The sequence below is a fragment of the Drosophila sechellia genome, chromosome 3L (genome assembly GCF_004382195.2).
Source record: "Drosophila sechellia strain sech25 chromosome 3L, ASM438219v1, whole genome shotgun sequence".
NCBI classification, from domain to species: Eukaryota; Metazoa; Arthropoda; class Insecta; order Diptera; family Drosophilidae; genus Drosophila; species Drosophila sechellia.
In genome coordinates, this window is record NC_045951.1 from 8,707,622 (window position 1) to 8,734,810 (window position 27,189).

Genomic DNA, 27,189 nt, shown 5'->3' on the forward strand with positions numbered 1-27,189 from the left:
CCAAGACTAGGACGGAGCACACGGAGCAGGCACAACTGCGACAGCAGCAGGAATTTTCCGAGTATTTTCGCACTGAGTTTAACCGCATTTAAGGCTGCTTGCCATATGTTTCACTCTCGATCCTTTCCTGCGACGTGGAGGAAGCACTACAAGAACGCGAACAAGGACTCTGGCCTCTGCCTGCAAAGGCAAAGGGATGGAGCTTAAGGATATAGCTAAATTTATGTTGAAACTTTCACTACTCTGATGGACTTCGGACACTTTAATTATGAAAATAAATTAGCACCTTTTGATGTACAATTTGTTCAAAGAGGTAGGATATTCCTGGGAGTTTCCTGCTGAGTGATTTGAGAACCGACAGCCTCGATAGCTGGACACCAACTGAACGTGGCAGCCCTAAGACAATATATGGTTTCCCGGCCAGAACGGTTCAGACCAGTTCGGGGCGGTCCTGATAAGCAATGGCAGCCTTTCGTCACTCTCGTCTCGTTTCGCCGCGACTGCCGCCATTAGCACATTAACACTGCGGCATAATCAAACCGATATAGATACCATATGCACACATGAACATCCACAAACAAGCGAATCGCCACTTTTGTCACCCACATGGTGAAATACTAGAGAACCCCAGGGATAGTTCTGGATGCTTTAAAGGCTTCTCGCTTAAGAAATAGCTGGAGAAGTGATGTTTATATGCCAAATCATGTACAAGATAGCATAGGGATATATAAAAGTATAGGCGAAAGAACACCTACTCTTTAACGATAAAATTAGCTATAGGCCCGATTAAACGATCTATTTTAACGTCCTAATAAGAATATTAATTTAACAATAATATTTTTATCGCTGCAACAAAGCTAGTTGCTTATCTATTTCATACAACATTTTAAATATTGATTAGCCTTAAATGTTTATATGTATGCAGTCCTTTGAACTCCTTATATAAACCGACGTCATAACAATTCAGTGGGGTTGAGTCCCAGTCCCAGTCATTATCGCATTCTCACCACTTTGGCACTGGAGATGGCTATTAGCCAATGAAATTAATTACTTTTTAAGTGACGGAGTAGCAGGGCAAAGAAACAACAAGCTAATTTATTGAAAAACTTTCAAAACGCAAGGTAAAATTCAATTTAGCGAACAATATAAACAACAACAATAAAACAAACAAACAGGAAAGAAAGGAATAAAAAGTAGTCCTTACTCCAGTGGAATGGTCATGAGTTTGGCGGGCAGATTGGAAAAGAAGAGCACCAGTCCCAGGATAACGATCAATATGAACAAAGTCCACAGGACATACTTTCGAATGACTGGCCAGAGGATGTGCCGAAAGGATTTGCAAGGATGCGTTAGTGGATTGAACGAGCTGTCCGGTCTGCTGTAGGTTAATTTAAAGAAAACATTGTCAAGTTGGCCAGAATTAAAAACAAGTGGAAACTTACTAAGGGGGCTCCAAGGCCATCGGTGGGTCCTGTCCACGACCAGCCGGCCGGTTGACGGCCTCCACTTCCGTGCAGACTTCGATGCTCAGCTGCATTTTGCCCTGGAATCACTCAAGAGGTCACGGATAACAAGCCAAGGATAATTCCACCAAGACTCACATTTTGAACTGTGGCCTGGCTGCGTTGCGATGGATGTGCATTACTTTGCAGCGGAAACCAGCCGTTGATGACCTTGCGCTTGAAGAGATTGATGCGCTTCCTCTTCTTGGGATAGGGCTTACATAACTGGGCAGCTGGATACGGCGCGTACATGTTGGAGAGATTGAGCTCCAGGGCGGCCAGGTACTCATCCTTGGTTAGCACATCCTTATCCCACACCTGCAGATAGATAATAGGCGGCTTCTTGAACTCGATTTCCTCCAGCAGCCCCGCCTTTCGCCGGATTACCATCTAGAAAATATATAAATTATAAAAAGAAACGGGAGCCCACGGAATAATTAATGGTGAAAAGCCGCCGCAGTGTTGTTTACCCTGACCAATTAGGCAAGGTCACGGCTTACCAGGTCCTCGTTGGGGGAATACTTGAGGCCGAAGACCATGCGCCAATTAAATGCCGCATCTCCTGCAAATGAGCGGTAATGGATATCGGTCGATTGGCGCTTGTCCTCATCCTCGCACCATCTGCCAAGTACAGCGAAAAACGTCGGTAATTGCATATCGTTTACCTAGATCCGCTTGTAACCCACGGGTAATAAGCAGCCCCTCCGGTTCACCACCCACACACTCACCCTATCACGTAAACGTCGCTCATTAGTTTGCCAAAAATGTTTTTGTCGCCCGCCTGAATCCCGACCAGATTCTTAACCACAACACGCACCTCGAAATCCGCGGGCGGCACAGGGGTTATATCGATGGGACTGGGCACATAGATGTTCGCCTCGAACAGCTCTATCCACAGTTGGAGTTTGCCCTGGACAATGGGTTGCATTAGTAGATTGGTTTATTATAAATATATCTAATGAAAATATTACTTTTTTATATCTAAAATAAAACGAAATATGTTTTATCAATGATTATTACTCATAATGCAATTTGTCACAGATTAGGTAAACAATATTGATAACGGCTCTCTAGACTGTTTTTGGTCGTAAATGTATAGCTTTAATTTGGCAATGCTATTTGTAGAAATTTTAACTAAAAGTGAGTCATTACATTGGGATAAGTTTGCTACACTACACTTCGTTGTTTTTATTACCTGTTCAACATTTGGAAAATCATCGCGGCAGAGGGAGCGGGTTTCCACATGTTCCGGAACCAATTTGTAACCGAAGGATGGCAACTTATCCATATTCTTAAGCACGGCTAAGCTAAGTCTCTCCTGCAGCTCCTCATCTAAAAAGTTATATACTGATACAAGAACTTATGATATTAAAACGAGTCAGTAGTAACCCACCTTTTGAGATCAAAGTTTCGTCTCCAAAAAGCATTCCGTCCACCTCAATTACATTACCATAATAGTAGGGTGCCTGAATGCCCCTTTTCTGGCACAGATCTATGAGAATTTCCGCGGGCAACTTAACGTCGTGCCAGTGGTTATAGCCACTCTTTGTGTACTCGTTGGCCAAACCCACTGTGGCACGATGCCTAGTTCGCCAGCGATCCTCCAGATCGATGTTTGTCTGACCGATCACCTCGTCCTTGATCTTGTCATGATCATATACCATCACTTGCAGCATGTGATCTCCTGGCAGCGTAGCCTCCATTTCAAATAGACGCCCGAAAACTGGATTACTGTGGTTGGGTGAGAAATGGGCTCTATCGGAAAACGTCTTGCCGCCCAGGAACAGCTTCACATAGCAATCGGAGTCTCCTTTCACATCTCGAGGACGCATCTGAACGCCCTGGACTACATAAACACGTACCAAAAGTTTTACGGTCTCACCAAGTGACTGTAATGTGGACTGATGTCGAGGATGTATGGGATTTGACATGTTGCGAACCATGTCGCCACCACCTCCGGGATCCTCAAGAACCGGACACTGACATGGAGTCAACTTGAGTTGCAGCTTTAAAGTGGCATAGATATCTTCTCTGGGTGGACCATGCTTCTTAAACTTCACGCCATGAACCAACTGGACGGGAACTGCCCAATCCTGGAGGTATCCAAACTGGGCCTGCTTCTCCAGCTCTTCGTAGTAGATAACCAGGCGGTGCTTGTGTTCGTGGCACATTTCGGCCGCACTCCAATACATTGAGTTGTAGAACTTAGTCCACCAGGTGAACTCCCGCTCCTCGACAAATTCGAGGTCATCCAAATCATCATGGAACCTTAAAGCGTGACGATTGGCATAGGGAGCTGAACGCAGACCCAACGCGAAGAGAAACCGCATCCACCAGCTGCTGATTCTGGATGGTTTGGTCTCCTCCTCTTCCCATTCCAGTTCATCTTCCCCATCCTCGTCATCTTCATCTTCATCCACACTAACCGTGGTGGAAGCTTCCACAGCGGCCTGGTCTTTTTTTAACACACACTTGAGGGTCCTGTCGCGTTGCAGGAAATTTGATGAGTTGGGTATGAGAGCTGCTCCCAGAGTGGACTCGCTGCTGAATCCGGAGAGAAGGACATCGGTGGCTATAATTGCCGGCCAGTAATCCTGTTGATCTGGCAAACTCTGATCGGGGTACTATATAGGTTGGACCTTACTTTTCTACTGTGTGAACTTACTACCACTCCAGAGGCGTAGGCCACCAAAAAGTTTATGCTGTTCCGGATGCGTGCTGTGGAGGGTCCACTGGCCAGGACCAGATCACCCATCATCACATTGATTTTCCGCTTACCAGCAGAACTCATGCTGCTCTTGGTGTAATTGCGCAGACCCACAAAGAAAACCTCTAAGCTGTAATGGGCAATGGATTAAGAGAAGTGTCCCGAAATATTTACCTAGCTTACACAAAATTCTGCATATTTGGCCTGATGGCCATTGGAATTCCCGTTGCAAGTTGTGGTTCCTTTTTATCATCCTGACCAGTGGGTTCCATGGAGATTTGTATGATCTCGGCTGACATCAAAACCTCTGCTTGTAGAGTTCCTTTTCTAGCTATTGGCACCCATTTGAGAGGAGGTGGAGTCAGGTACTTCAATCTCTGTAGCTTTCGCAACGGATTCTTTGAGCAAGCGAATACTCCTGCATCCTCCCAATTGGAATCACTTGCCCGATCCTCGCTAATAACACTCATGGCCACGCTTCCCATGCCAACAAGGTCCTCTGGTAGACTGCGTTCGGAATTGTAGAATTCCAAGGAAAGAAGAGGAGGGTTCCTTAGATAGAGACCAATACCTCCTGGTAGTGACACCCAGTTAAAGGTGATCACAGCATTCCAAATGGGCGATAGAGTTCCGGGAGACGTATACGTTTCACAGGCCTGGTCGGCAAACAGGACTCTCAGATGGGGGTCACAGATGTTCTTTTTTTCACCACCAGGACGTACTTTGGCTTGGTGTATGTAAACGTGACAGAGGAAGTGTGTCTGTTCAGGATTCAGCTGCCACAACATGGGCTCAATGTTGGCCCAATCTTTATTGACAACAGAAAGAAACTGTTTTCGCTCCCGTTCCACAACAATGGCTAAACATCCTGATACTATGGCCGTGGTGCAACCACAATTGGGGCAGGTGTGCGAACAGCCCGCGGACTTGAAGGAAAAGCTCTTTAGACGCCAACAAAGGGTCTCCTGATCCGCATCCTGATTTCGTAGATTCAAAAAGAGCTTGGCGTTCAATCGGCAAACACCCACATCTTTACCGCTTGCACTTAAGGTAAGCACCAACTCTGGCCATTCGTCCTGTGTGCGTGCCATACTGGAAAGGGATCCCATCTCGGCTACCAAACGCTGAAGCTCATTAACCACATCACCAATGGAGGTGTCCAGGTGTTCCAGAAAGCAGCTGCGTAGTTTATGCTTAAGATGTTGAAGTTCCAGTGGCAACTTGGCGAAATAGTCCAGGAGGTACAGCTGCCGGTTGATGTCCCAGGTGGTGCGCTTTGGTTGCACGTCGTGGTCGAACCGGTGGGCATCTAAACCCTCCTTGATTCTGGTCAAAATGCTGTTCACAATGACCTTCAGGCATTTGGCCTGCTCATCATCCTGGTGTGGATATTTTCGTTGAAAGAGCTTGAAGGTGTCCAGTTCTGAACGCTGTCATTTATTTGAAATTATAGTGGAATACAATAGAAGGTGGAAAATCGCAAAAGACGTACCATATAATTGACTATATCCAGCATGAAGAAATCACTCTCGTACTTGGCTCGATTGTCCGGCAAACGGACTCGAAACATGCAGGACTGGAAAGGTGCCTCCCGCCGGAAACTCTTTGAGTTCATTGCCGACCGGAATCGATCCAATGGTGTCCTTAGCTGACCCTCCAGCACGTTCGAGCTGTGTTCTGCTAATCTCGCCGAGATCTTGTATGCCGTACCCGAGGTCAGGATGTGGTGACCCATTAGTGGAAGAAACTCAATCAGATAGACATCGTCATGCCAGAAACGGGTCTCATCCAAGCCTGGCACCGTCTTGGAGGAAAGCGTGTGTGTTGGCTTGGAATCCGTTAGCATTTCAGACCGAAGTTCCATTAGAAGACGACCAACATAGATCATAGGATTGACAGGATCGTAGAGATGCAAGTAGGTGGGTCCCAGAGAAGGAGTTCCTATTCAGTTGTTACTCAAAATCTGCCTTTCGTGCCACACATGACTCACCATTAAACGCGATCTCCTCAAGACACAATTCGAACTCAGCCACGCATTTCCATTGCAGATGCTCATGGGTAAAAATTAGGATGAGGAAACGCTGGGCCACCGACGGATACATCCAGGCAAAGTTGATCTCGTAGTTCCACACGGGCGTCGTCGTGTTCTTGACCACCGGCGTTTTGCCCTTGAAAGGATGGAATCTGTACTTTAGAAACGAAAACATAAGTCAATGCCGAGAGCAAAGTACATTGAAGCCGGCAAACGATACTTGAATCATGTAGTTGCTCTGCCTGATGAAGTATCCCCGGTAAAAGGCGACGAAGTATCGAATATTACTTGGGGCGAAGGTGTTCACGTTGGTCAGGAGATTCCTAGGGGTATTCGGTTCCTGAGACAGATCGATGTATAATATATACTCACTTCTCGATATCATCAAAATCATGATCCACCGTCCACTTGTTCAGACTTTGGGTGTCTTGCTCCTCAGATCCGAGGGCATAAGACACTGGACTATGCTGGGATACAATGGCCAGATCCAGTTGCAAATAGCCGTGAGGTGCAACGGCATTTTCTAGGGTCTGGTTTTCTCCAATAGGTGCTTCCAGGCGACCCCACTTCTTGAAGTAACCATGATTGGTCTGGTTCCACACGCTGTGTAGATCCACCAGCAGCTCACCCACTACCACATTTTTCTTATAGGTCATGTGTTTCTTTAGCTCAAAAAGGATCGTTAGGCGCAGGAGTTCGGTTAGCGTACAATGGAACTCAAAAACGAAGTACTGAGAATGCGTAAATGGAATATCATTAAAAAATAATGTATTTGTATATACATAGTTCCAATCAAAACACACCTCATTGAAGAAGGGATTTTCGGTATTCGGAAAGGACTTGGTGCTCTTCGTCATTTTGTCCAGGCTAATCCGCACGTACAGCTCGCCGGAGGTCACTCCCACTTGCGCTGCCTTGTGCACCGTAATGCAGATGAGAAACTCCTGCGAGGCACCTGCGAAACAGTCCTCCATGTAACTCATTATCTGACCAACTCGACTAGGAAACGGATCACGGGAATAGACATTTTCAAAATCGCCCCGAAATTTGAATGGAAAGCAAGTGCAACGGCTTTTCAGTGCTTTGAATGAGCAAAGGCTCATGGCTTGGTTCGTTCAAGTCCGGATATATTATGCTTTCAAATAAAAAACCAACAAAATATGCAAACAAATTTTTTTATTCCCGTTACTCGTATTTTAAAGTATTTTAAATTTCTATCTATATGCAAAAAAAACTTTTTGCTACTCCCACTCTAACGCCCTAAAACCGCTTAAAACTGCCACGCCCGCATTTTTGAAAATGTTTCGGATATTTTTTCATAATTTTGTTAGTCGTGTAAATTTCTTTATACACCAACTATATCCACCTATCTGGCAGCGCTGTAAAGCTTCTCCCATTTGGACTTTTGCTGTTGGAGGTTTGTGGGAAGCCGAGCTTTCAGCTGGAGCAACCTGCTAACCGCGCATGTATTGGTGGTTGCTGTGGCAGCAACGAGCAGCTCAGAAGCAGAAAACGACTTCAGTTCGAAAGCACGCTTCCAAGCAGACGGTCGCACATTCCGATTGGCAGCCGAGTGAGTGACGAGTGAGATTTAAGCCACGATTCGAGTCGAGTTGAGTCGAGTGACGAGCGCAGCATTTAACGCAGTGCTTGGTGCCTGGGAGCAGAGCCATCCAAAACACACCCTACGCTCTCTTCGCGGGCCCCAGTTTCAAGCCATCGGTGCGTCTCTATCCGGATTTCGCTGTGTGCGTGATTTTGTGTATAATTTTTTGCGCGCGCTCAATCAAAACAGAGCTGCGTACTTACCAGCATCAACAATAACTCACGGCTAAAAAAAAAAGAATACAATAAATATAATTAAAAAGTGCTGTGCTCTTTTGTCCGCCCTACCAAAGTTCTCGAATAATCAAATATTCCGGAATCATTGCAGTTTGACACATCCAGTGGGTCGTAAATCTTCGACGAACCGTAAATTATTTAACAGCTCGCTACGCAGCGTGCTCATATTTTACAGGTAAGTTTTTGTCTTAGTTTCTGGGAGTGCGCATATTTCTGAAAACCCCCCAAAAAAAACATCAGCACAACGAGTGCCACTGTTTCCAGAGAAAAGCCACCAATCCACCCAAAAACCACCCAGCATCCAGGCCCCCGGCATCACATCTTTATCCAGGCCCAGTCCTCGACCATCCGCTTTTGTTGATACGCACACACATTTTTTGCGTCGCTGCTGTTCCATTGCCACCTCCACTCAGCCGCCCCCTTTTTCATGATTGCTGATGCTGCCCCCACTCCGCTCCTGAATTCCCTTCGGCGCTCCTGCGCTACGGTACCGTTGCCTTTTGGGGCCGCTGCCCTGGCATCTGTGCCACTTTTCAATTGCGCGGCCTTTCTTTAAGTTTATCACTAATTCTACCTTGCCCGTCCAAACGGGACACGCAAAGAAATTGGTGTATCTGGTACAATCAGTTCTATAAGGGATTGGTAGCACTATCCTGGTTTTGACATACATACTTATAAAACTAGAAACTATAGTACAGCATCTCTGAAAGTACATAGTTTCCTAATCCTCGAAAGTTAAGAGAGGAAAGACGTATGATAAAAAACTACACAACATTTATTGTTTTTTTATTTGTACAGTATGCTTTGGAAACCATCGTGTCGATTCTTATCAATGCGTAACATCATTCCAAAATATTTTTAATGATTTTTTTCGAAGTAACCATGAGTCTATTTTATTCTATCCTATGTTAGCTAGGTGTGAATAACCTTACAATATGCGTAGCATTATAGAATTTTTTAAAGTGTACCTGCAGTGAAAGGTTCCCTTTTGCAGTTCCCTCTCTTTGTAGCTCTCTCTCGTTTTCTGGAGTGTGTAAATTTTTCTGCAATTTCTTCGGCTCCACCGCCATTCGCTTTTTGATCTTGAAAACATGCTGACTCCGAGTTCTCTCCCCTTTGGAGCAACCTGTCCGCTCCACGAGGGTTCCGAACAAGTTTGTCCGGAAAACCAATAAAGCAAGTAGAATTGCTTATTGGAAATGAGCAAGAAGCGAGACGGAGGCACTGCAAGAGAGGGATAGAGCGAGAGCGGTAGAACGAAATCCCACAAATCTCGTATTTGATATCGCACTAAATGGGGGAATGGGGCTACGAGGCTGATTATGATTACTTTGCAGAACTGCAGACTCACTTTTATTTCGTTAGTTTATTTACTCGCCAAATTACCAATTAAATTATTCGAAAAAGTTTATCTCCGCACGGAAATGTGGAAAATTATATAAACGTTACGTGACTATTAATTCAGGTTTTGATATTTATCTTTTAATCTGTCTGACAACAGTCTGCATTAATAAAACTTAAAGGGGTAAAAATAGATCCCATTTATTTAAAAATACACTCAATTAAATCAAAACCTGGAATTGAGAGTGCAAAATTAATTGCTCTCATAGTTTATAAATTAAATTCCCATAAGAGCTACAAAACTGTATAAATTTAACAACATATATTTCACAAAAACTCGGAAAGAAAAGCCCGAAACAGCATTGTTGACATTTTTATTCAAATTTACGTAAAAATGGATTTAAAATGCAAGCAAATTAAACATTTACAGATTGTTGAACTATGGAACGTCAGAGGGATTTACAAACATATGTAAAAAGAACAAAATACATATTTTAATTTAAATTTGCAATGAGCTATGGGGCAAAAAATATAAATATTTTTTAATGCTTGTTTTTACTCGTTTTACTATTAATGAAGTTCCCTATAAAATTTAAAAATTTAAGAGAAAATATGAATTTTAATGTTTTAAAATATTTCACAAGGAAATGCCTTTTGCACCCCATGGTTTCACTCTAATCTCTAAGGCTTGAGGGTTTGGTAAGGCACCTGTCAATAGGGATTGGCTAAAAAGTGGCTTCCTTGGCTTTCTATCTACTGGATAAATGGAAATCCAAAAGTGTAACAAATCACTGAAACTAGCTTAAGCGGGTGATGAGGTACAAACTTATGTACGTACTTTGCAGTTGCAATCTGGACCTGCAACTGGGTGCCAGAAACTTGTATAAATATTTAAGTAGGGATTTTGCTTCCGACCAGAATCGAAGGCGTGACAAAACGATTCACAGCACTCCGAAAACCGTTAACCGTGCTTGCCAAGCCAACCCGGTTTTTGGCCGATGTGCCAGCGCACACACACAGAACTTGGTCTAAAGAGTTGGCCAAACTTTCCATTGGGAAATCGCAGGTGAGCGCACGCTAATGCACAACCAGAAGGCAATAACTCAATTGGCAAATATCCGCAGCAGTCGGAGAACCATGAAGCTGACTTGCCGAAATGTGCAACATAACTCAATTAGTGGAACGAGAGCAGTGTACTAAACAGCAGGTTGTCTCAGCGAGCATGAAATTGGCCAAAAGGCCAATGGATATAGACCAGGCCCTTTCATATATGAGTTTTAGCCCTGGTAATATAGACCAGCAACTCTGGGACTTATTTAGCTACCAAAACTCGATGTTAAACGACTTTTTTAAGTGCCGTTCCAAGGTGAACGAGCCGCCACCCTGAACAGGGCCGAGCTGGACAGTGTATCTGTATCTGAATCTGTATTTGTATCTGCAAGTTCACTAAAACGTATCTGCATCGGGTTACGTGTTGCGCATGCGTTGTCTCTGCATATTTTATGGTAATTCGAACTTGATCCACTCGCCGCCTTGGACTTTCACACACATCCACCACCCTCGCAAGTGGTGTTCTTCGCTGGTTCGCTGGATTGGAATTTCCCACAACCATCTTGTATTACAGGGGCTTTCTGTTTGTGGCTCGAATTACGTCCGCCTGGTGGCAAGTTCATTGCTTCTGGTCGGTGGTCAGTGGCAATTAAAATCAAGCCAGCCATTCTTCACCCGGCAACACTTCATTCCACCATTAGATCTCCGCCTCTTTGGCTTAAATTGCCTGCACTTTCAGCGGAAATACGGCAGGCGAACAGTACACATATTTCGAATGGCTGTCCCACTGTGATTTGCGGCAATTGTCCAGCTGTCCAACTGTCCAGCTGTCCATCTGGTTGACCGACCATCCGCCTTGGGCCTGGGATACTTAATCGCCCTGGCCATATCTGTGGCTTTCCACTCCGATCGATCGATTGGAGGCTAGTTACTTTGTCATTGTATCAATGCAACAATTGTCAATCTGAAACCAACTGAAGTCCCTAGCTGGCCATTTCGCAAACGTTTCTATTGGCTATGTAAACTGTCATTGATTTGAGTTAATTAAAAACTTTAAGCCAGCCAATTGGAGCTGAACAAAAGGGGGGAAACTAATCAAGTTATACAGTTTAAATAGGCTTATGGGGGAAATTAACTATGAAGACAAATTTTGTGTGCTTTTTAGGCTAAAAGAAGCTTGCAACTGAAATGCAGCATTATTAATGGAATCATCATGTAACATAGCTTACTTAAAACCAAGCATTTTACCCTTCGAAAACAAAAGGGAAACCCACTGATTGATTTTGAAGTCATACCTGTGTGAAAGCAATCGATTTCTAACTTGAGCAAACCACAAAGTTTAGGATTGTTATTCCATCAGATATAGACTAAATTTTCATAGGTAAACACAAAGAGAAAATCTTCTTATGTCACGATAAATTTGCCCTTTAATCATATGGTTTATTCATAATTACCTCTCGGAGCCCTTGGCCATTTTGCCATCGGTATCTGTGTGTCCCATTTTCTCATTTCTTATGCCCAGCAGGTGCACATAAGTGTTTCCCCGACACATGATTAATGAACCAAAACTAGTAATAACTGCACGCATTGTTCGGGAAGCCAAAAATAAAAAATAAAGCGGATTGTAAAAATGTTTACTTTCGCAAGCCATGAAAATCTCCAGACAGGTAGCCAAATAAAAAAGATTGTGACGATTGCGCAATTGGAAATGCGTAACTTTGATTTCTGGACTTAATTGCGGAGGCTAGGGAAAGTAAGGGGTATCAGCAATTAACGCAGTTACCCACTTTAATCGCTGCTCGCCCACCGAACTCGGAAGCACCAAATCAAAAGATACATTATGTTTTCATTTGTGTTAGCCATTTGTAATTGATTGATATGTCGACGTGGATCGAGTGTGCGTCTTAAGTTCATTTTGAAATCTTGTTTTGACTGTTTTTTTTTTTTTAGTTTTTGTAAAGAAAACAAAAGTGAAAGTCCAAATATGCAAGGCGACGTGCTGCTGCAACAATGCATATTAATTTTTGGGTTTTTGTTTTTAGTTTTGTGATGGCACGCCTCTGGCTGAATTTTGGAGTTTTCTTTGCTTCGCATATGCAAAGTGATTTACGCCAAAGAGCGCGTTGGCAATTGTTTGACCAATTTAAGCCCACCCTCTTGGCCAAATGCGCATGCTTTGCTCAAAGCAGAAGTAGGCAAAGGTTTACTTTAGTTGCTTTGGGCTTACTTTTGGATTTTTCAAACACTGATGCAATTTGTCTATTACGCAGAAACGGACAAGTTTTGGGATATAAAAGCACAGCAGGTGGCTTGGGATTTTATTTTGGCTTCTAGAGCAGTGGTTCAGTTTGCCTATTTGGCTTAGTTTTATTTGCCATCAATTTGGTCTAGCCAAGCGATTGCATAAGTTTGTTTTAAGGCCCGAAAGTTGCACTATGTAGAAGTTGCTTTATAATGTATGATGCTAAAGGTCTATCTATCAAGTTTTTAATAAACCGATTTTATAGGTTCTCTTCATGAAACCAACTATGTTACAGTGCATCACATAAATAATAGATATTTTATCTTCTTAAATCAGCTTGTATCTTTTTAAATTTCGTGACGAAAGAACACTTTATAATCTCGTTGATTCTCAAACTTCACTTGCTTAAATATGAGAAATTCCCGAACTTATTACCCTATCTCGCGGAAAATATGTAGAATATTCAATTCGAGGCATAAATCTTAAGTGCAGATTATATCAGAAGGCATAAATGCAACCCTTTTTGCGCTAGCTCCCTGCGTTCTCACATTCCCGGCAGGCTTACAGGAAGTTGTAAGTCTGTCTCCGTTATTAGATAAGTTGCCTAGTCAGGGGGAAGGGGGGAGGGGGAGTTGTAGGGTCTGAAATTACGAACGTCATCAAAAACTTCCCACATAAATTTATTCCAGCTCTGGGTGGGATATATGCGCGTACTCTCGCCGAGCGATGCGATATTTCATAGTTGCATAGGCGGTGGCAAACACTTTTTTCCACATTTTTTTTTACTCCCATGCGTTGGGTGTAGCATGTGTATCTACACTTTTTCGCCAGTCTGAAATGAACCGAACCGAAGTGAAGCGAACAGAAATGAAATGAAAAACTTGCCCCACAGTCGAATGAGTGAGCTTGCTAAATATCGAATGAGAAGCATTGATTGCACTGCAGCCAGCATTATTGCCAAATGGCAAAATGTGAATCGGCTTGGCCAACACAAAGTTACGGGAAAATTATCTTTTGCATGTGGCAGGAGGAGGAAGTGCCAAAGGTTGTGAATGTGAAAGTTGAGCTTGGCCGAAAGGAGAGGCGTATTAGCCGCAAGTCAAGCGCATTGAACTTGGCCCCTTGGGGGTCCAAAAGAAACTTGAATATGTTAAGTAATCAGCGAAGATCCCAGTGCCAACACACGATCCTCCGTTTTTCGCACTTGAGCTCGCGTGTGTGGATGCAACTGTCACTGCAAATATGTATCTGCCAGATACTTATTTCATTTAAACATATGAAAAGTAACGTGTGAGAGTCGAGGAGCTGCGACTGCAGCCGCCGCTCGTTTAAGCCAGCAATTTGCGCCCCGTGACTCGAAATGGTCATTATCTAAATCTGGGGGGGCACCTTCATACCTTAATGCCTCGCTGGGCCCCATGAATCTCTGCTTTATTTCCGAACTAAGCATCTGTTTAGCATGTCGTCCGCCCACACCGCACACTGAAAATGGGCGCCGAAAAGGGTAATGTGCGGAGACCCCACAAACTTTAATGGAAATTTATTTGCATCTGTTATGAATTGAAGTGACAGCGGGCGTTGGTTATGCTCCACTCGGTTATGTTTTGTGTCTCAAAGGCAGGAAATTGTCGCTCCACACAGCACACATGGCGTATGTGTAATCTCGCTATAACAATGGCTTATGTACTCTCAATTGGAAACAAAAAGTACAGATTAATAAAAATAAATAGGGACTGCCCCTTAAATGGCACAAATGAAGTGGAACTGTTTTATTTAAAGCGGGAACTGAATATTTGGATTAAAACTAAGTATGTTTTTATAATACACCATAAATGAGTTGTGTTTTTGTTTTTTTTTTATCTGACGGGAGTATGTAAATCTATTTAATTTAAATCAATAAATATATTCAACATTTCAGCATAAAAAGAATTCAGAGGACCTTGCTCAGCTCCTCGAAAAACTTGCATAAGAACGAACTGAAGTCGTCCGTTATTTATATGCATAGGTTATATAACTTGACTTCCATTATTATTCCAAACTTTTGTATTCTTCCTCAACTTTGATTTGACTTTGCAGCATCTTTCTTTCTTTGTTTATCTTTGCCGAAACGCCTCATTATGCTGAGCAAACAGAGGCTGTTTAAAGCATTTCATCAGTTTATTTTATTGATGAAAAGTGAAAAAACCAGTAACAATAAACCTGCGAGCAGCAGACATTCAGACAAAGGCAAATCATTTGCCAGCTCATTATGAGCTAAATAAATGTAAGTGTGTCAACCTCGCTCAAGCTCTGTAATTCAAACAGACAGCCACAGATATAGATACATCTACATCTACAGATACAGATACATTTACAGACATAGTACATTACCCGTCTTGCAGCTTAACTGGAGCAATGGGCAATAATAAACCAAAAAGCCAGAGACATTGAACAAATTCTGGTTGGGAGCATTTCACTTTTCACAAAAAGACCAGGCACAAACTGAATAATTAAAAAGAAAAAAAATTAATAAAGAACTGGAGTGGGTTGACCGAGGGCGGGGGAACCTACTCAATTAAGTAAAAATATATGTATTTATATGCAAAGTTTCTTTTCTCTGTCCACAACGATGGGAATTGGCCCCAAATAGTTTCATTTTTCTCCAGCCCCCACTTTGATATTTACCTTAAAGTAGGTCAGTGTCTGAAATGTTATTCTACTTCTCGCGTTCTTCACAAAAATTTGATGCATAAGCGAAAATATTTGGCTGGGTCAAATAAATAATTTTTCGAGTAAATGGTATAAAATTCACAAGTGCTTTTATCAAATATGAATGAAGAATTTCACGTTTGCATAGATATTGGCCAAATCAGTTCAATGGAATTTCACTTTCAAAGATCATTTAATCTACAGAAACGTAAAAAATTCATTTTAGTGGAGTTTGCGTTCTATCAACACTCGTTGCATAACTAAATTATGTGCTCGCAAAGTTCATCAAAATTTTTACAATCTCTGATTAAAATCTTTCAGCAAATTGAAGTTTTGACATTTTACCTATGTCACCAGAAAGTTTTCGAAGCCATTTGCATATGAACTCCACCCACAGCTCTTTCGTAATCAAATCTAGAGTTTAACTTTGGAAAATTTCCTCAACCAACTAGAAATATATTCGCAAAAATGTATCGCATAACTCTGCTAAATGGCCAGACGTGTCTGGGTCTCTCGTGGCCGGTTGGGTATAGTAGTTGACTTGTTTGCTACCAGATTGGGGTACTGCACTGTGAGAAAAACTAAGCGGGAAATTCCAAAATTATAAAGTAATGGGTTTCTCATTTGATTGCAGGAGATAGAGAACTTACACCCATAGTTTACATTTACAATAACTTTATTTTTACCCGAATGTATCCAGGACTACACCGCTTTTTGGTTTCAGTGCACAGTGGTATTGCTCTCGTAACACGAGCCTGTTGTGGGCGTGGTCGAGGGGAATTGGGACCGGGGCGTTGGCATCTGCGCTCGCTTATGGCACACGGCTTGGTCCAGTGCACATGGCCCAAACGAAGCTGTCAGGTGTTAAATTGGCAAGCCATCAAATGGCAGCAAACATGGCAACAAACATCGCCGAAGCGAAGACCATTGACCTAAAAAATAGAAGAGCGGAGTCAGACAAAGGGGCTTACTCTTCAACTCGAAGACCTTTAGACCATTGGGCTTGGGCTTGGGCCTGGGGTTTCGACTTCGTCTCGTGCCGGAGCCCACTAATTATGTTAAATTAACGCACTTCATGTGATTATATAAGCAAACTAACAAAAACTAACAGCCAGCGAGTTGAATGACTTCGCAAAGTGAAATAATGAAATTAACAAAACTGAATTTGAACGACACTCAGTTAGCCTTATGAATGTGAGGTGCTGTCAGCTGGTAAGATTCATTTAATTAGACTGCTTTTAAGGTATAATTTTGGGAACGTCCTGTTGTAAAATTCTGACGCTTTGCCTTTGTGTAGATTTTGAAATTTGCCGCTCCAAACGCTAACGAAGTTATTCGCCCGGCTTTTCTCGTTTCGCCTTATATTTGCATTAATTAAGCGAAATTTATAAATAAATTGATTGTGTGGCTCGTGCGGCAGCGAAAAAAAGGGGAATAAAAAACATCTAAAGTAAAAACAAGAGCGTCAATATTGCGTTATATTTTGCTCCATTAATGGATTTTTATTCCAGTTGAATAAGTTCGGGTTTAAAGCCTTTTTTATAGCAGACACAAATTTAGCAACCAGGGGAGACAAACAAAAAACGCAAATTGTTGGGTAAACTTTTTCAAGGAACATCAGTTGGGTAGGGTTGAAATAAAATGTATTTTATTTGATGGCAAAAATATGATATAGCTCACAAAAATAATTAATTCGGATTAATTAATAAAAGGGTTTTAAATGGACATATTAAAATAATTGTTAATTAAACTTAAACCACCGTCTATGTGGAAAAATAAGATTTATTTGCGTATAGTAGCACTTTTTTTTTATATATGGTAATCGTGATTTGTTAGTATGAACAAAGCTGAAAACGAATAAACATATACTCAACAATCAAAATAATCCGAGGAGTAAGCGTCAGTAATCGGATTATTAGAAACAATTTTAATTATTGGAATACAGATTTAGAAAATAAGCAAAGCGCTTTTATGAGTTTTGTGCTTTTATATTTTTTTACTGTGCCAGTCAGCAGATTTAGCCATTAACATTCCATTTACTATAGCCGTTTAAAGCCGAGTAGTTCCCACACACATCCACTCTCATATGCATACTTAAGATCTCGAGCAAACGGGAGGCTGAGACACCCACCTGCATTTAAGTACTGTTTGGAGAGTGCGGTGACCCAATTGAGGCTTATTAGCCTATAATTTAATTACCCATCTTGGGAGTTTCGGTGCCGAGGAACCGCAACTAAAGAGCCGAAGAACGGAGTGCAGAGAATTTTCCCACGCTTTGACAGATGGAAAATGGAAAAGTGGCTATGTGGTTTTGGTTTGCAGCATGATAGGTTTTTCCTCGATTGCCATTTCCAATTTCCCAGCTCCAGAGAGTCTTGGCCACCACCCGGCCAATCAAATCAGAATCGAAGAGCCGAGAAAAATGCTTTTAACGGCCAGCGGAGCAGGGAGCGAAACAGAAAGCATTGGCAATAAATAAAATTTCTAAATTCTTGGCAAGCCAACGAACGTGTCAAGTGTGAAACACACATCAATACGAATGAATGTGAGAGTGCAACTGGGAAATTGACTTGGCTTATATATAGCAACTCTCTGGCCGAGAAGTTATGGCCAAAGGTTGCGACTGGCCTTTCAGTTCGAGCGAGCGCAGCTTCCCTTTGACTTAAGTCTTTTTTTTTAATTAATACGAGTTACGACTTTCTTTAACCCATTTTGGCGTCGAAATGAGCGGCTGGTAGTACAAGAAAATGACTTCCAGTCCCACAATTGAGACCCGCTCGAATTTCCTTTCTGCAATAGAAAATACTTTAATCACCGTCGCGATGCCAAAAACAAAAAATATGCATTGTTCGGAGAGCTCTCAACTTCCACTTACCCAGCAGCCGGTAAAACAAAACTTTCTACGGCTAAAAAATGCTGCACGAGCATGTGCAAGCATTTAATTACGCAAATAATAAACAAAGCCAGCGTTAAAATCCAAATGCAAGTCATAGGCGAGAGCTATAAATTTGCAATTTATTTGCGGCTTTTGGCGTTTTTTATTATTAGCATTTGTTGATGCACATTGAGCTAAATGCATATAGATGAAAACGCGTTGAATGGGATGTAAATTGATACCGGCACACAACGAAAATATTTGTATAACACACGTGTGCATTAGCTTTTGATTTGAATATTTGCAGTTATCTAGTTTATTATAATTACCATATAAAAACACAGAAATACAGGTCTCATTAAATTTTATATAAATTCATTGAAACTACCTATAGCTTCCCCTTTGAAAAATCCACAGTTAATTCATATTTGTTTTATGAAAATTTTATGTTTTTCAAACAGATATTTGATTTTGCTGCGCACACATGTATCTTAAGTAGATATCCAGACTTAATATTTGAGTTAGATGAAAAGCTGATGCTGAGCTTGCTGAAATTTTGCCAATATTTAGCATTGCCCACTTGAAAGTTAATTACAAGATACGCCCCCTTCATGTACCAGTGTGTGTGTGTGTGTGTGTGTGTGTGTTAGCCACTTTGCGTTGCAAGAGTGTGTGTGATAGCTAATGGCAAGCTTTTGAATTTTGTGTGGGGCTCATATGGCATCGGAAGCCAGAAACGAGAAGCCAGCAGTGGCAACTTAGTGGGTGGCTGCCTCGAAGCTTTTCCGATTTTCCACTCAGCCAAGGAATTAATTAAAGCTCAGAGTCAAACTGTAGCATTAATGAATAGATAAGGGCAAAGGTTGGAAACATTTTGAGATAGAATTGGAAGCAAAACTGCAGATATACAAGTATAATTAAATTTGGAGCTTTAAACTGAGAATTAGCAACACAAATACTTCATATTTATAGCATCAACTTGCGTTGTTATCAAGTAAGCCGGTTTTATGCAAATACTAAAATCCCTCGGATAAAATTCAAATTAGAATGCAAATACAAATTCTTTTTGACTTAAAACCTCCCGCAAATAAATGACTTAAGCGTCAATATTCGTAAACAATACCTTGTTTTTGGCTAAGCCCATATTATAAATTCAATGTCACAACCATTAAGCGCTATATGCACATCCCTTTGGCAGTCATTTGCATGTCTTATCACAGGAAAATTTAAACTAATTTAAAGCCAGAACGTCGGATGTCTGAAACAATGGAAAAGCAATTAAAAATTCTGTGATAAACTTTTGTTGCGTTGAAGGGTTTTTGGGTGGGCTAAAAAACAGGGGATGGTATGCGGGCTAAGTGGGGAAACTCGGCTTATGTGAATATGTTGTACATATGTAGGTCTGGAAAGCGTTTTGCACTCAAGTACTTTATGCACTCAGTGCCTCTCTGGGTTAAAAGCTAAAGTCATAATAATAGAATATATTTAAAAAAAATAAAAATTCAATGAAATCGAATTCATACTAAAAAAATGCTTAAGATGTTGCTTTTCTTTTGCCACTCCACTACGAAAATAAAATGACATTTACAGTGCTATTTCTTTGACCGCAACTGTGTGGGAGTGCGAACACAATTACATTTCGGCCAAAACATCATTAGGGCTGCCAGAGGGGCAGCGGGCTGTGGATCCCAGCTTTTACCGGGCTCAAAGGGACCCAGGCAAAAGAATGAGAACAAAAATGTTGGCAAGGAAAATGTTTTGCCCGTAGCCGCGACTTGGCAACAGTACAGTAAAAAACAGCAGTGAACAGAACGCCGAGCAGCATCGAAACTGAAAAAAACCCAGACTCTGAGGGCTTAGCTCCGCTGCCGAGTGCTCTACTTTTCCAACTTCAATAGCTCGTGACATTGTTTGTGTAGGCACACATGTACAGCTACAGCTGAGAACTTGGCTCAAACCAGATGGCAATAGCAACAACAACAGCATCATCTGAAAAGAAAAGTGCTAAGCGCGGCGAGAAGAAAGGGGGGGAGAAAGTGGGAAGTTGTTCTACTGCTAATAAGAAAGTTAACGTGGAACAAGATGCTGGAAATTGAGATTCCCGCCGACTCAATGAATTAATGAATGAACGAAAGCTTGTAATTTACTTGAACAATTTTTTAGCTGTTCGAGGAATTAAGACAGCTCGTTATCTGATGACGACAGGCGGTGTGCTTAGTACACAGTAAAACCGTTAATTAATTAATTAATTTCGAGTTAAATCTTATTTAGAAGTTGTTTAGGAACTTGCTTAATTTATAAATACATATTTCTAGATATATGTTTATTGTTTATTGTATGTTTAAAGCTATTTAATTGGAATACCTTTAAATTTCTCCATAAATGTATACAAGAATAAACCATAATAATAATAAACAAAAAACTGGTACTTTAAAAAGGTCTTAAATCTTTCTACAACCATCCACGTTTTATTACCTATTTGAGGCATTCCAAATTGAACTTTCTTTCGTCTCGAACATTTTCTGCTGAAGTCGTTCACTAATTTTGAAGGGCCAACTTTACATGTTAATTTCTTAGGCACGGGGCACGTACATACAAACATGGCCGATAAGAAATGTAACCTGGCTAGAAACACTTTTCATGTTTATATACGCTTCTTGGTATTTACGTTATTATATCGTTTGTTCGTTGTTTATTTCATTTGACACTTTCTTTTCTGTATGTTTTTTTTTCGTGTGTGCTGTGCCCAACCGAGTGTGCGGCACTTAACATGAAATTAAGTAAATTAAGTAAAAATATTTTAATTCAATTAGAAACCTCGCCACACAGAGTGCTAAATGTGGAATTTCTCTTTGTCATTGCAGTTGAAGAGAGCTCCGTGGAGGAAAACAGCCCCAAGATTTCGAAAACAACGAAAATGGTCTTCGACTGCGGAGTCTGGTGTGCAAAGTATTTGCTTTGCATATTCAATTTTATATTTTTCGTAAGTACAGATGAAGTAAGGTGGGGGATTATTGTGCTATATGCACACCAGGTAATGCATATGGGTAACGCATAGAGGTTCATGTTCATGTCATCCGGTGGTATCCCATGCCACATCGCCCATCCATCCAAATTCCATTGCAACTCAATCAAGCAAATCTCTGCGCATGCGCTGGTGCTTTTTGCATTTTCCCGCATTTTCAGCTTGGCGGCGGTTCATTGACTTTCAACCAACATCGTCATCATCATCATCATCGTCATCATTACCATCATGTTGATTGCCAAACGTCATCATCGGCATTTTCGAATGCAATCAAGATGGGCAGGCAACGTCATAATAATAACAACAATCATCAAACTGCGTTTGCATGTCCAGCGGGCAGGGGAAATTGTTGTGTTTTTGTGTTTAATGCGTTATGTTTCAGTGTAAACACATAAATGACCACTACCTGAACACACACATATACATACATACATATATTGTTTAATGTTTTTTTTTTATATTTATATTGCAGGTGCTAGGCACAATTATATTCGGAGTCGGACTATGGCTGGCCGTGGACAAGCACTCGCTGATTGCTCTCCTCAAGTTGGTCGAGAGCGAGCGCATTGAGGTAAGACCAAGCGAAGACGGGGGTTTCCCGAATATCCCGCCCAACTCCGGGTGAAAGTGTTGCCGCTGAAACACCCCCTTTTTTTATGTCGAAAAGGCCCCAAGAAAGCACTGCATTCCACCCAGTTACAACGCAATTTATACGCAACCCATCGAAGTGTGTAATTCACATATCGAAATCGTAGTAAATCAACCCCGAAATATAGATCAACCTCACGTGCAGGTGCTTCAATAATAGCGGGCACTGGTACTATGATTATTAGGAAAATATAATTATATTGTAAACATGCGGTCCGGGTGGAAATGGTCAAAATGTGAGGCACGAAAACGCTAATCAAAATGCACGATGCATTGTGCTGACACACTAACAAACAATGGGGGATGGCTATAAATGCCACTTTAATTGGGTTGAAATTGTATATAAGACAGCGGAAATACAATGGAACTGTAAGTAATGGAATGTAAAATTTAAATAGAGCAGCATTTATTTTATGGAACAAATATCAATCTATAATTATCCACATCAAGCAAAATCAAAGTAAATTTTTCACAACTTAATTCATAATGGATAACAAAATTTATTTTATATAGGTTAAGTGCAGATAGATACCTTCTGTTGTTGTGTCTGCACATTGGCATATAAACTACACAATATTCGACTAAACTTTTAGAAATGTACAAATCGTTGTTTAAAGCCACCCTCTGGGGTCCTTTACCCAATTCACACAGATAAACTTTTTCAACTATGACAATTTCCATCAATGTTTGCATGTTCAGCGTTAACTAAAGTTGGTAGTGAAAATTCCCTTTGCTATCTGACTGGGCGTAAAGGGATTTTCGCTTTGGCAAAACAAATGAAAAGTGCATGACCATACGGGTACTAATTGTGGGGTCACCTAAGATAAACATGCTAAGGCTAATTGAGAACCTTTACACGGAAATGTTTCACGGGTTGCGTTTGGTCAATGAACTTGCACTCTAGCTTCAGAAGACTTATCTGAGATCTGACAATTTGCCTACGACAATTGGGTAAAATGTGCGCATAATTCAATTATACGAATGAGGATGGAGACAATTTTTGGCCAGTTCAAAGTTTAATTACGTATACGCAGCGTGGACCCCATCTGAATTTACCCACACATTTCTGACTATTGTTTCTGCTCTGCTCTCTTTCGTTTCCAATACAGCAATTTACACAGCCACAGGCCATAGAGCAGCTGGCCTATGTGCTGCTCGTCATCGGAGCCGTCATGTTCTTCATGAGCTTCTTGGGCTATCTGGGAGCCATGCGCGAGTCCCGCTGTCTGCTGTCGACGGTAAGTGATCGAATGGAATCTGGGTTGGAGGTTTGCACCCGGACACACAGACAGTCCGTTTTAAAACTGAAAGTCATTTGCAGGTCTTTAAGATTTTTAAAAGAAAGTTGCCTACTGTGCAATTTAAATTTATTGTTATATACAATCTATTTTCTTTAAATGTCTCGTTTTTGTTTTATGGGTATCTTAACTTCAACATACAGATAATAAATAATGGAACTACATACAAGTTCATTATTCAACTTTGAACTGAAAACCAAACACAAAATTTAAATTGAACTAAGAATAAATATATTGAAAATAAAATAGATTTCTTCAGTAGGAAACTTATTTGCTTTCCATTAGGGAATGACTACCATACAGTGCCCAAACGCATTGTCACACATTTACATTTCCCCCGCCCAATCAATGAGTCCAATCAGAGTTGCATCATCGGGTACATTGTAATGGATGACAGACAGCCACCGAAGATTCACGGCTCCGGGGAGCTGGGAGTGCAGCTGGTGGATTGCCCAGCGTTCGTTTGCATTTTCCACCGAATAACTTTGCCGTTGAAGAGGATTTCCATTTGACTTTGACTCTTGGCTGGAAAAACTATTGACGGCACTAGAGAGAAAGTTGTACATAGCGGGGTGTATCTATAGGTGAATTATCGTACATAGGTACAAGCATATCGTGAGGCCAGGGCATGTTTGAACGATTGGTTAAGCGGCGACAAGCCCTTCACTTGGCCATGTCTCTGTGGTCTGCGCCTGTGAGTGGAATTGTAATTTCTTTGGTCTGGAAAATAATTTACATTTGCTCCACAAGTGGCCTGGAGGGACGGCCAGAAGACTTTCTATGGTCCAGAGTGCTCACTCGGGGCGATTGTGGTAATTAATAAACCGTTTTATCACATTTACCTGCATTACTTACCCCGGACGCGCCCACATTTCTGGGCTTGGCCAGATTAATTGCAGCGACAAAACAGGTGAATTTAATTTACCTTATCGAGAAGGGGGTAAATCAGTCGAGGGGAAGGGCTTTGCGCATGCGCAACGGTGCCGAACACGCGACCTGCATGCGACCCTCTTGGGTTTTGCACTTAAATTAGCCAAGGTCGTTTGGTTAACGCATCTGAAGGCCAGCTCAGCTCTTGGCATGGCTAACATGTCTTAGCATTGATTTTTTTTAAGACGGCAATTTATTATTTAGCAAAAAAAAATGCAGCCACTCGCGTACCTAAACGGTTTCAAATCGCTACACTTGGCATGCAAACAAAGTGAAGCTGCTCTCCATAGGCCGCAGTTCGGTGAGCTTGCATGTGTATCTGACAGATACCCTGGCAGGCGGCTACCAACGCCCACGATGGCTAAAATGAAATGCTGCCAGGCGTAACAGCCGCAACACAACCAGCTAAAACCGAGCATATCAGAGCAGCGTATCAGGGCAACAACCACAACGACAACCACGAGGGCGACAACATCACGGAGGCACTCAGAAAAAAGACTTCTTAATTGGTCTCAGATTATGAAAGATGCTCTGCAATAAGCTGAATTTTTTATAAAGTAGCTCTTTTGCAGTGAAGAAATATGCATAATGAAAATGCTCTTAGATATAGGAAGTTTTTGTATATTTATTTTTCTATGTGCGCTTCCTAGTTAGAACAGAAGAATGAAAAGCCACAAGAGCTTTTCGAAGCATGTAACAAAACATTAAGAAATGACCTTCAGCATTTGTGCTGCATGCTGCGCGCTCCTCCAATATCCGCCCAACCTCCCCTTCGCCCACTCGCCCATTTGAGCCGAATATGTATCTGTATCTGTATATATACGTGGACTTTTGCGGCTAAATGTGTGCTTGGGCCTAACTCACCACCAGCGGCAGTCGACAAATGCTGCACATTTGGCTCAGGGTCAAACGGCTAGATTTTTCTGCACGGCTCACAAAGTGCCCATCAAATTGGGTCAACCGCGTGCGATTGTTATAAATAAACCAGGCAACCATAACAAGAAATCATTGAAAAAAGGAATTATGCAATAATGAAAACATTTATATTTAAACGTGAAATTTTTATTAAATGTGGCTTAATAAATCAAGTTGCAATATTAGATTTTCAGAATTTAAGTAAAGATATTATTTAAACCTGGGTGGCTACAGTTTATTGATATATTCATTTAAAAACGCTTTCTCTTCACAGTATGGAACCTTTTTGATCCTGCTGCTGATTGCCGAGATCGTTGCCGGAGGATTAGGCGCCTTCTTCAAGGAGAAAGTGCGTGCCGAGAGCAAAAACTTCTTGCAGACGACCATTACCAGTTATTCGCTGGGCGAGAATGTGGATGCTACCTCGCTGATGTGGAACCAACTGATGGGCAACTTCGGGTGCTGTGGCATCAATGATTATCACGATTTCGATGACTCTCCAGCGTGGGTGAACGGCAAGGGTAACCGCACAATTCCCGATGCCTGCTGTATCCTTAAGGATGTGGCCAAGTTGGTGCCACGCGACGAGGACTGTACAACCAACCCCAGCGACAGTAACAGTTTCTACAAGAAGGTATTCTATAATGCAGCTATATAAATACGGATTCGTAATTAATGTTGTCTATGGTTTTAGGGCTGCTATGAGGTGTTTACCGAGTGGCTGATTCGGCAACGTGAACTGGTCATCGTGGCCATTGCGGTGGGCATTGTGCACCTGGTCCTCATTATCCTGGCCTTTGCCCTGTGCAAGGCCTTTGCCAAATACAACGATATGCGTCTGTAAATCGGAGATGACGAGGACAGCGGATGTTGTGACACTTTTCAGAGTTAGCGAAGTAGACGTAGGAACGAGCCAAAACAGCAGGACAGTGACGAGCGACGATCCCTCCTAGAACTCCCCCAAAAATACAACGCCCTACCGAACACCGCGACGTGCTCAATGGAAACATGAAATATATTCAAATGCATTTGCCGCATGGAACGGGACAGACACGAGAACACAGAACAGTTTAATACAGCTCTAATCTAACAATAAGCTAAGATCATAGCCAGCATAATTCATTTACCGATAATATTCAAGAATATCTTACAAGAAATGTTGCTCAATGTTTTGCCAGCAAACAAATGGGTCGGAAGGATCGCGAAGGTTTTTACGAATGAAACTCACACTTGGAATATTTATTTGTAAATCTGTTTTGATAGCAGTTTTTTAGTTGTTAAGTAGTAAACTACAATATGCGTAATATTGTAACTATTTTTTCTTAGTCTGTTACGATTTTGTTATGCAATCAGGCATTCGAAAACCACTCAAAAACATCACAGAAATCACATAAGTTAAGACGAAAGACAACACACATTTTTGAGATTGAGCGAAATCGTGAGATCAATTTTGAAAGATGACTTTTAAAGAAGCATAGAGCATAACGCTCATTTAATTACAAGCATGCATATATACAAATATCGATTGAAAATGATAAGAAATGAAATGGCATTGACATTGTACTAGTATGTGTATTAGTTAATAAGTCTCTAACCTTAAGTTGTAACTTTAGTTGTTTTTGCTATGGCTATCTTCGAGTTTTTAACTACATACGCCGAGGCTCGCAACTTCGTGTTCCCGGCTCTTTTGTTAAAAATGAATGTTGTACATTTTTGAATTCTATATATACATATATAACTATTATTAATGCATATTATATACACGTATGTCTGTAGTTTACCTAATGTACTTTTTGGAAACCGCGCAATGAAAAGCCGTAAATCGAAAGCATGAAACTAAAACACACACAAAAACGATAAAACCTCCCAAGAACGCGAGGAAAACCCCCATTTAAAGATGTACATTTCTGAACGTGAACGAAAAAGTAATTAAAATAAAGAAAAAGTAAATGAAATTTGAATGGTTTATTTATATGGAAAATATGGTTATTTCTGGTTTGGAAGTTTGCGCATATGTTAATAACAGCGACACCTAAATGTTAACAGTATGTTAACAAGAGCTTAAAAGCTCCAATAAGAAAGGCGCCTTTTTTA

At 41.4% G+C, this 27,189-nt stretch overlaps 2 protein-coding genes across 7 annotated transcripts; one reads left to right on the forward strand and one right to left on the reverse strand.

The window, feature by feature from the left end:
- Positions 1–1,082: 1,082 nt before the first annotated feature.
- Positions 1,083–7,332, reverse strand: LOC6604950 (otoferlin). Of its 4 annotated transcripts, none has more exons than XM_032719401.1 (14): positions 7,045–7,332; positions 6,614–6,972; positions 6,441–6,564; positions 6,200–6,377; positions 5,702–6,150; positions 4,393–5,639; positions 4,168–4,339; positions 2,896–4,114; positions 2,698–2,834; positions 2,231–2,412; positions 2,003–2,123; positions 1,602–1,892; positions 1,443–1,543; positions 1,083–1,378 (listed from the first exon to the last, which is right to left on the reverse strand). In XM_032719401.1, the coding sequence occupies exons 1-14, from the start codon at positions 7,222–7,224 to the stop codon at positions 1,201–1,203; spliced, it is 4,938 nt and encodes a 1,645-aa protein (XP_032575292.1). In that variant the 5' UTR covers positions 7,225–7,332; the 3' UTR covers positions 1,083–1,200. The 4 variants fall into 4 exon arrangements, with proteins under 4 accessions (XP_032575292.1, XP_032575291.1, XP_032575294.1 ...); XM_032719400.1 differs by having other exon boundaries at positions 6,200–6,398; positions 6,462–6,564; positions 7,045–7,302; XM_032719403.1 differs by lacking the exons at positions 6,441–6,564; positions 6,614–6,972; positions 7,045–7,332 and having other exon boundaries at positions 5,702–6,037; positions 6,200–6,265.
- A 419-nt stretch (positions 7,333–7,751) lies between these two features.
- Positions 7,752–27,046, forward strand: LOC6604951 (tetraspanin-18). Of its 3 annotated transcripts, none has more exons than XM_032719374.1 (7): positions 7,752–7,814; positions 8,175–8,258; positions 21,144–21,262; positions 21,777–21,875; positions 23,062–23,190; positions 25,370–25,729; positions 25,790–27,046. In XM_032719374.1, exons 3-7 carry the CDS (start codon positions 21,197–21,199, stop codon positions 25,937–25,939), a joined length of 804 nt encoding a protein of 267 aa, XP_032575265.1. In that variant the 5' UTR covers positions 7,752–7,814; positions 8,175–8,258; positions 21,144–21,196; the 3' UTR covers positions 25,940–27,046. The 3 variants fall into 3 exon arrangements, with proteins under 3 accessions (XP_032575265.1, XP_032575264.1, XP_002029794.1); XM_032719373.1 differs by having other exon boundaries at positions 7,763–7,989; XM_002029758.2 differs by having other exon boundaries at positions 7,763–7,963.
- The last annotated feature ends 143 nt before the right edge of the window (positions 27,047–27,189 follow it).

Excerpts from the sequence above, each read along its gene's own strand:
- LOC6604950 (XM_032719401.1), bottom strand. The coding sequence starts at position 7,224 with ATGAGTTACATGGAGGACTGTTTCGCAGGTGCCTCGCAGGAGTTTCTC. Across the intron at positions 2,835-2,895 it reads CGAAACTTTGATCTCAAAAG|ATGAGGAGCTGCAGGAGAGA; the intron begins GTGGGTTACTAC and ends ATAACTTTTTAG. Across the intron at positions 1,544-1,601 it reads GCCAGGCCACAGTTCAAAAT|GGCAAAATGCAGCTGAGCAT; the intron begins GTGAGTCTTGGT and ends GAGTGATTCCAG.
- LOC6604951 (XM_032719374.1), top strand. The coding sequence starts at position 21,197 with ATGGTCTTCGACTGCGGAGTCTGGTGTGCAAAGTATTTGCTTTGCATA. Across the intron at positions 21,876-23,061 it reads TCGAGAGCGAGCGCATTGAG|CAATTTACACAGCCACAGGC; the intron begins GTAAGACCAAGC and ends TTTCCAATACAG. Across the intron at positions 25,730-25,789 it reads GTAACAGTTTCTACAAGAAG|GGCTGCTATGAGGTGTTTAC; the intron begins GTATTCTATAAT and ends CTATGGTTTTAG.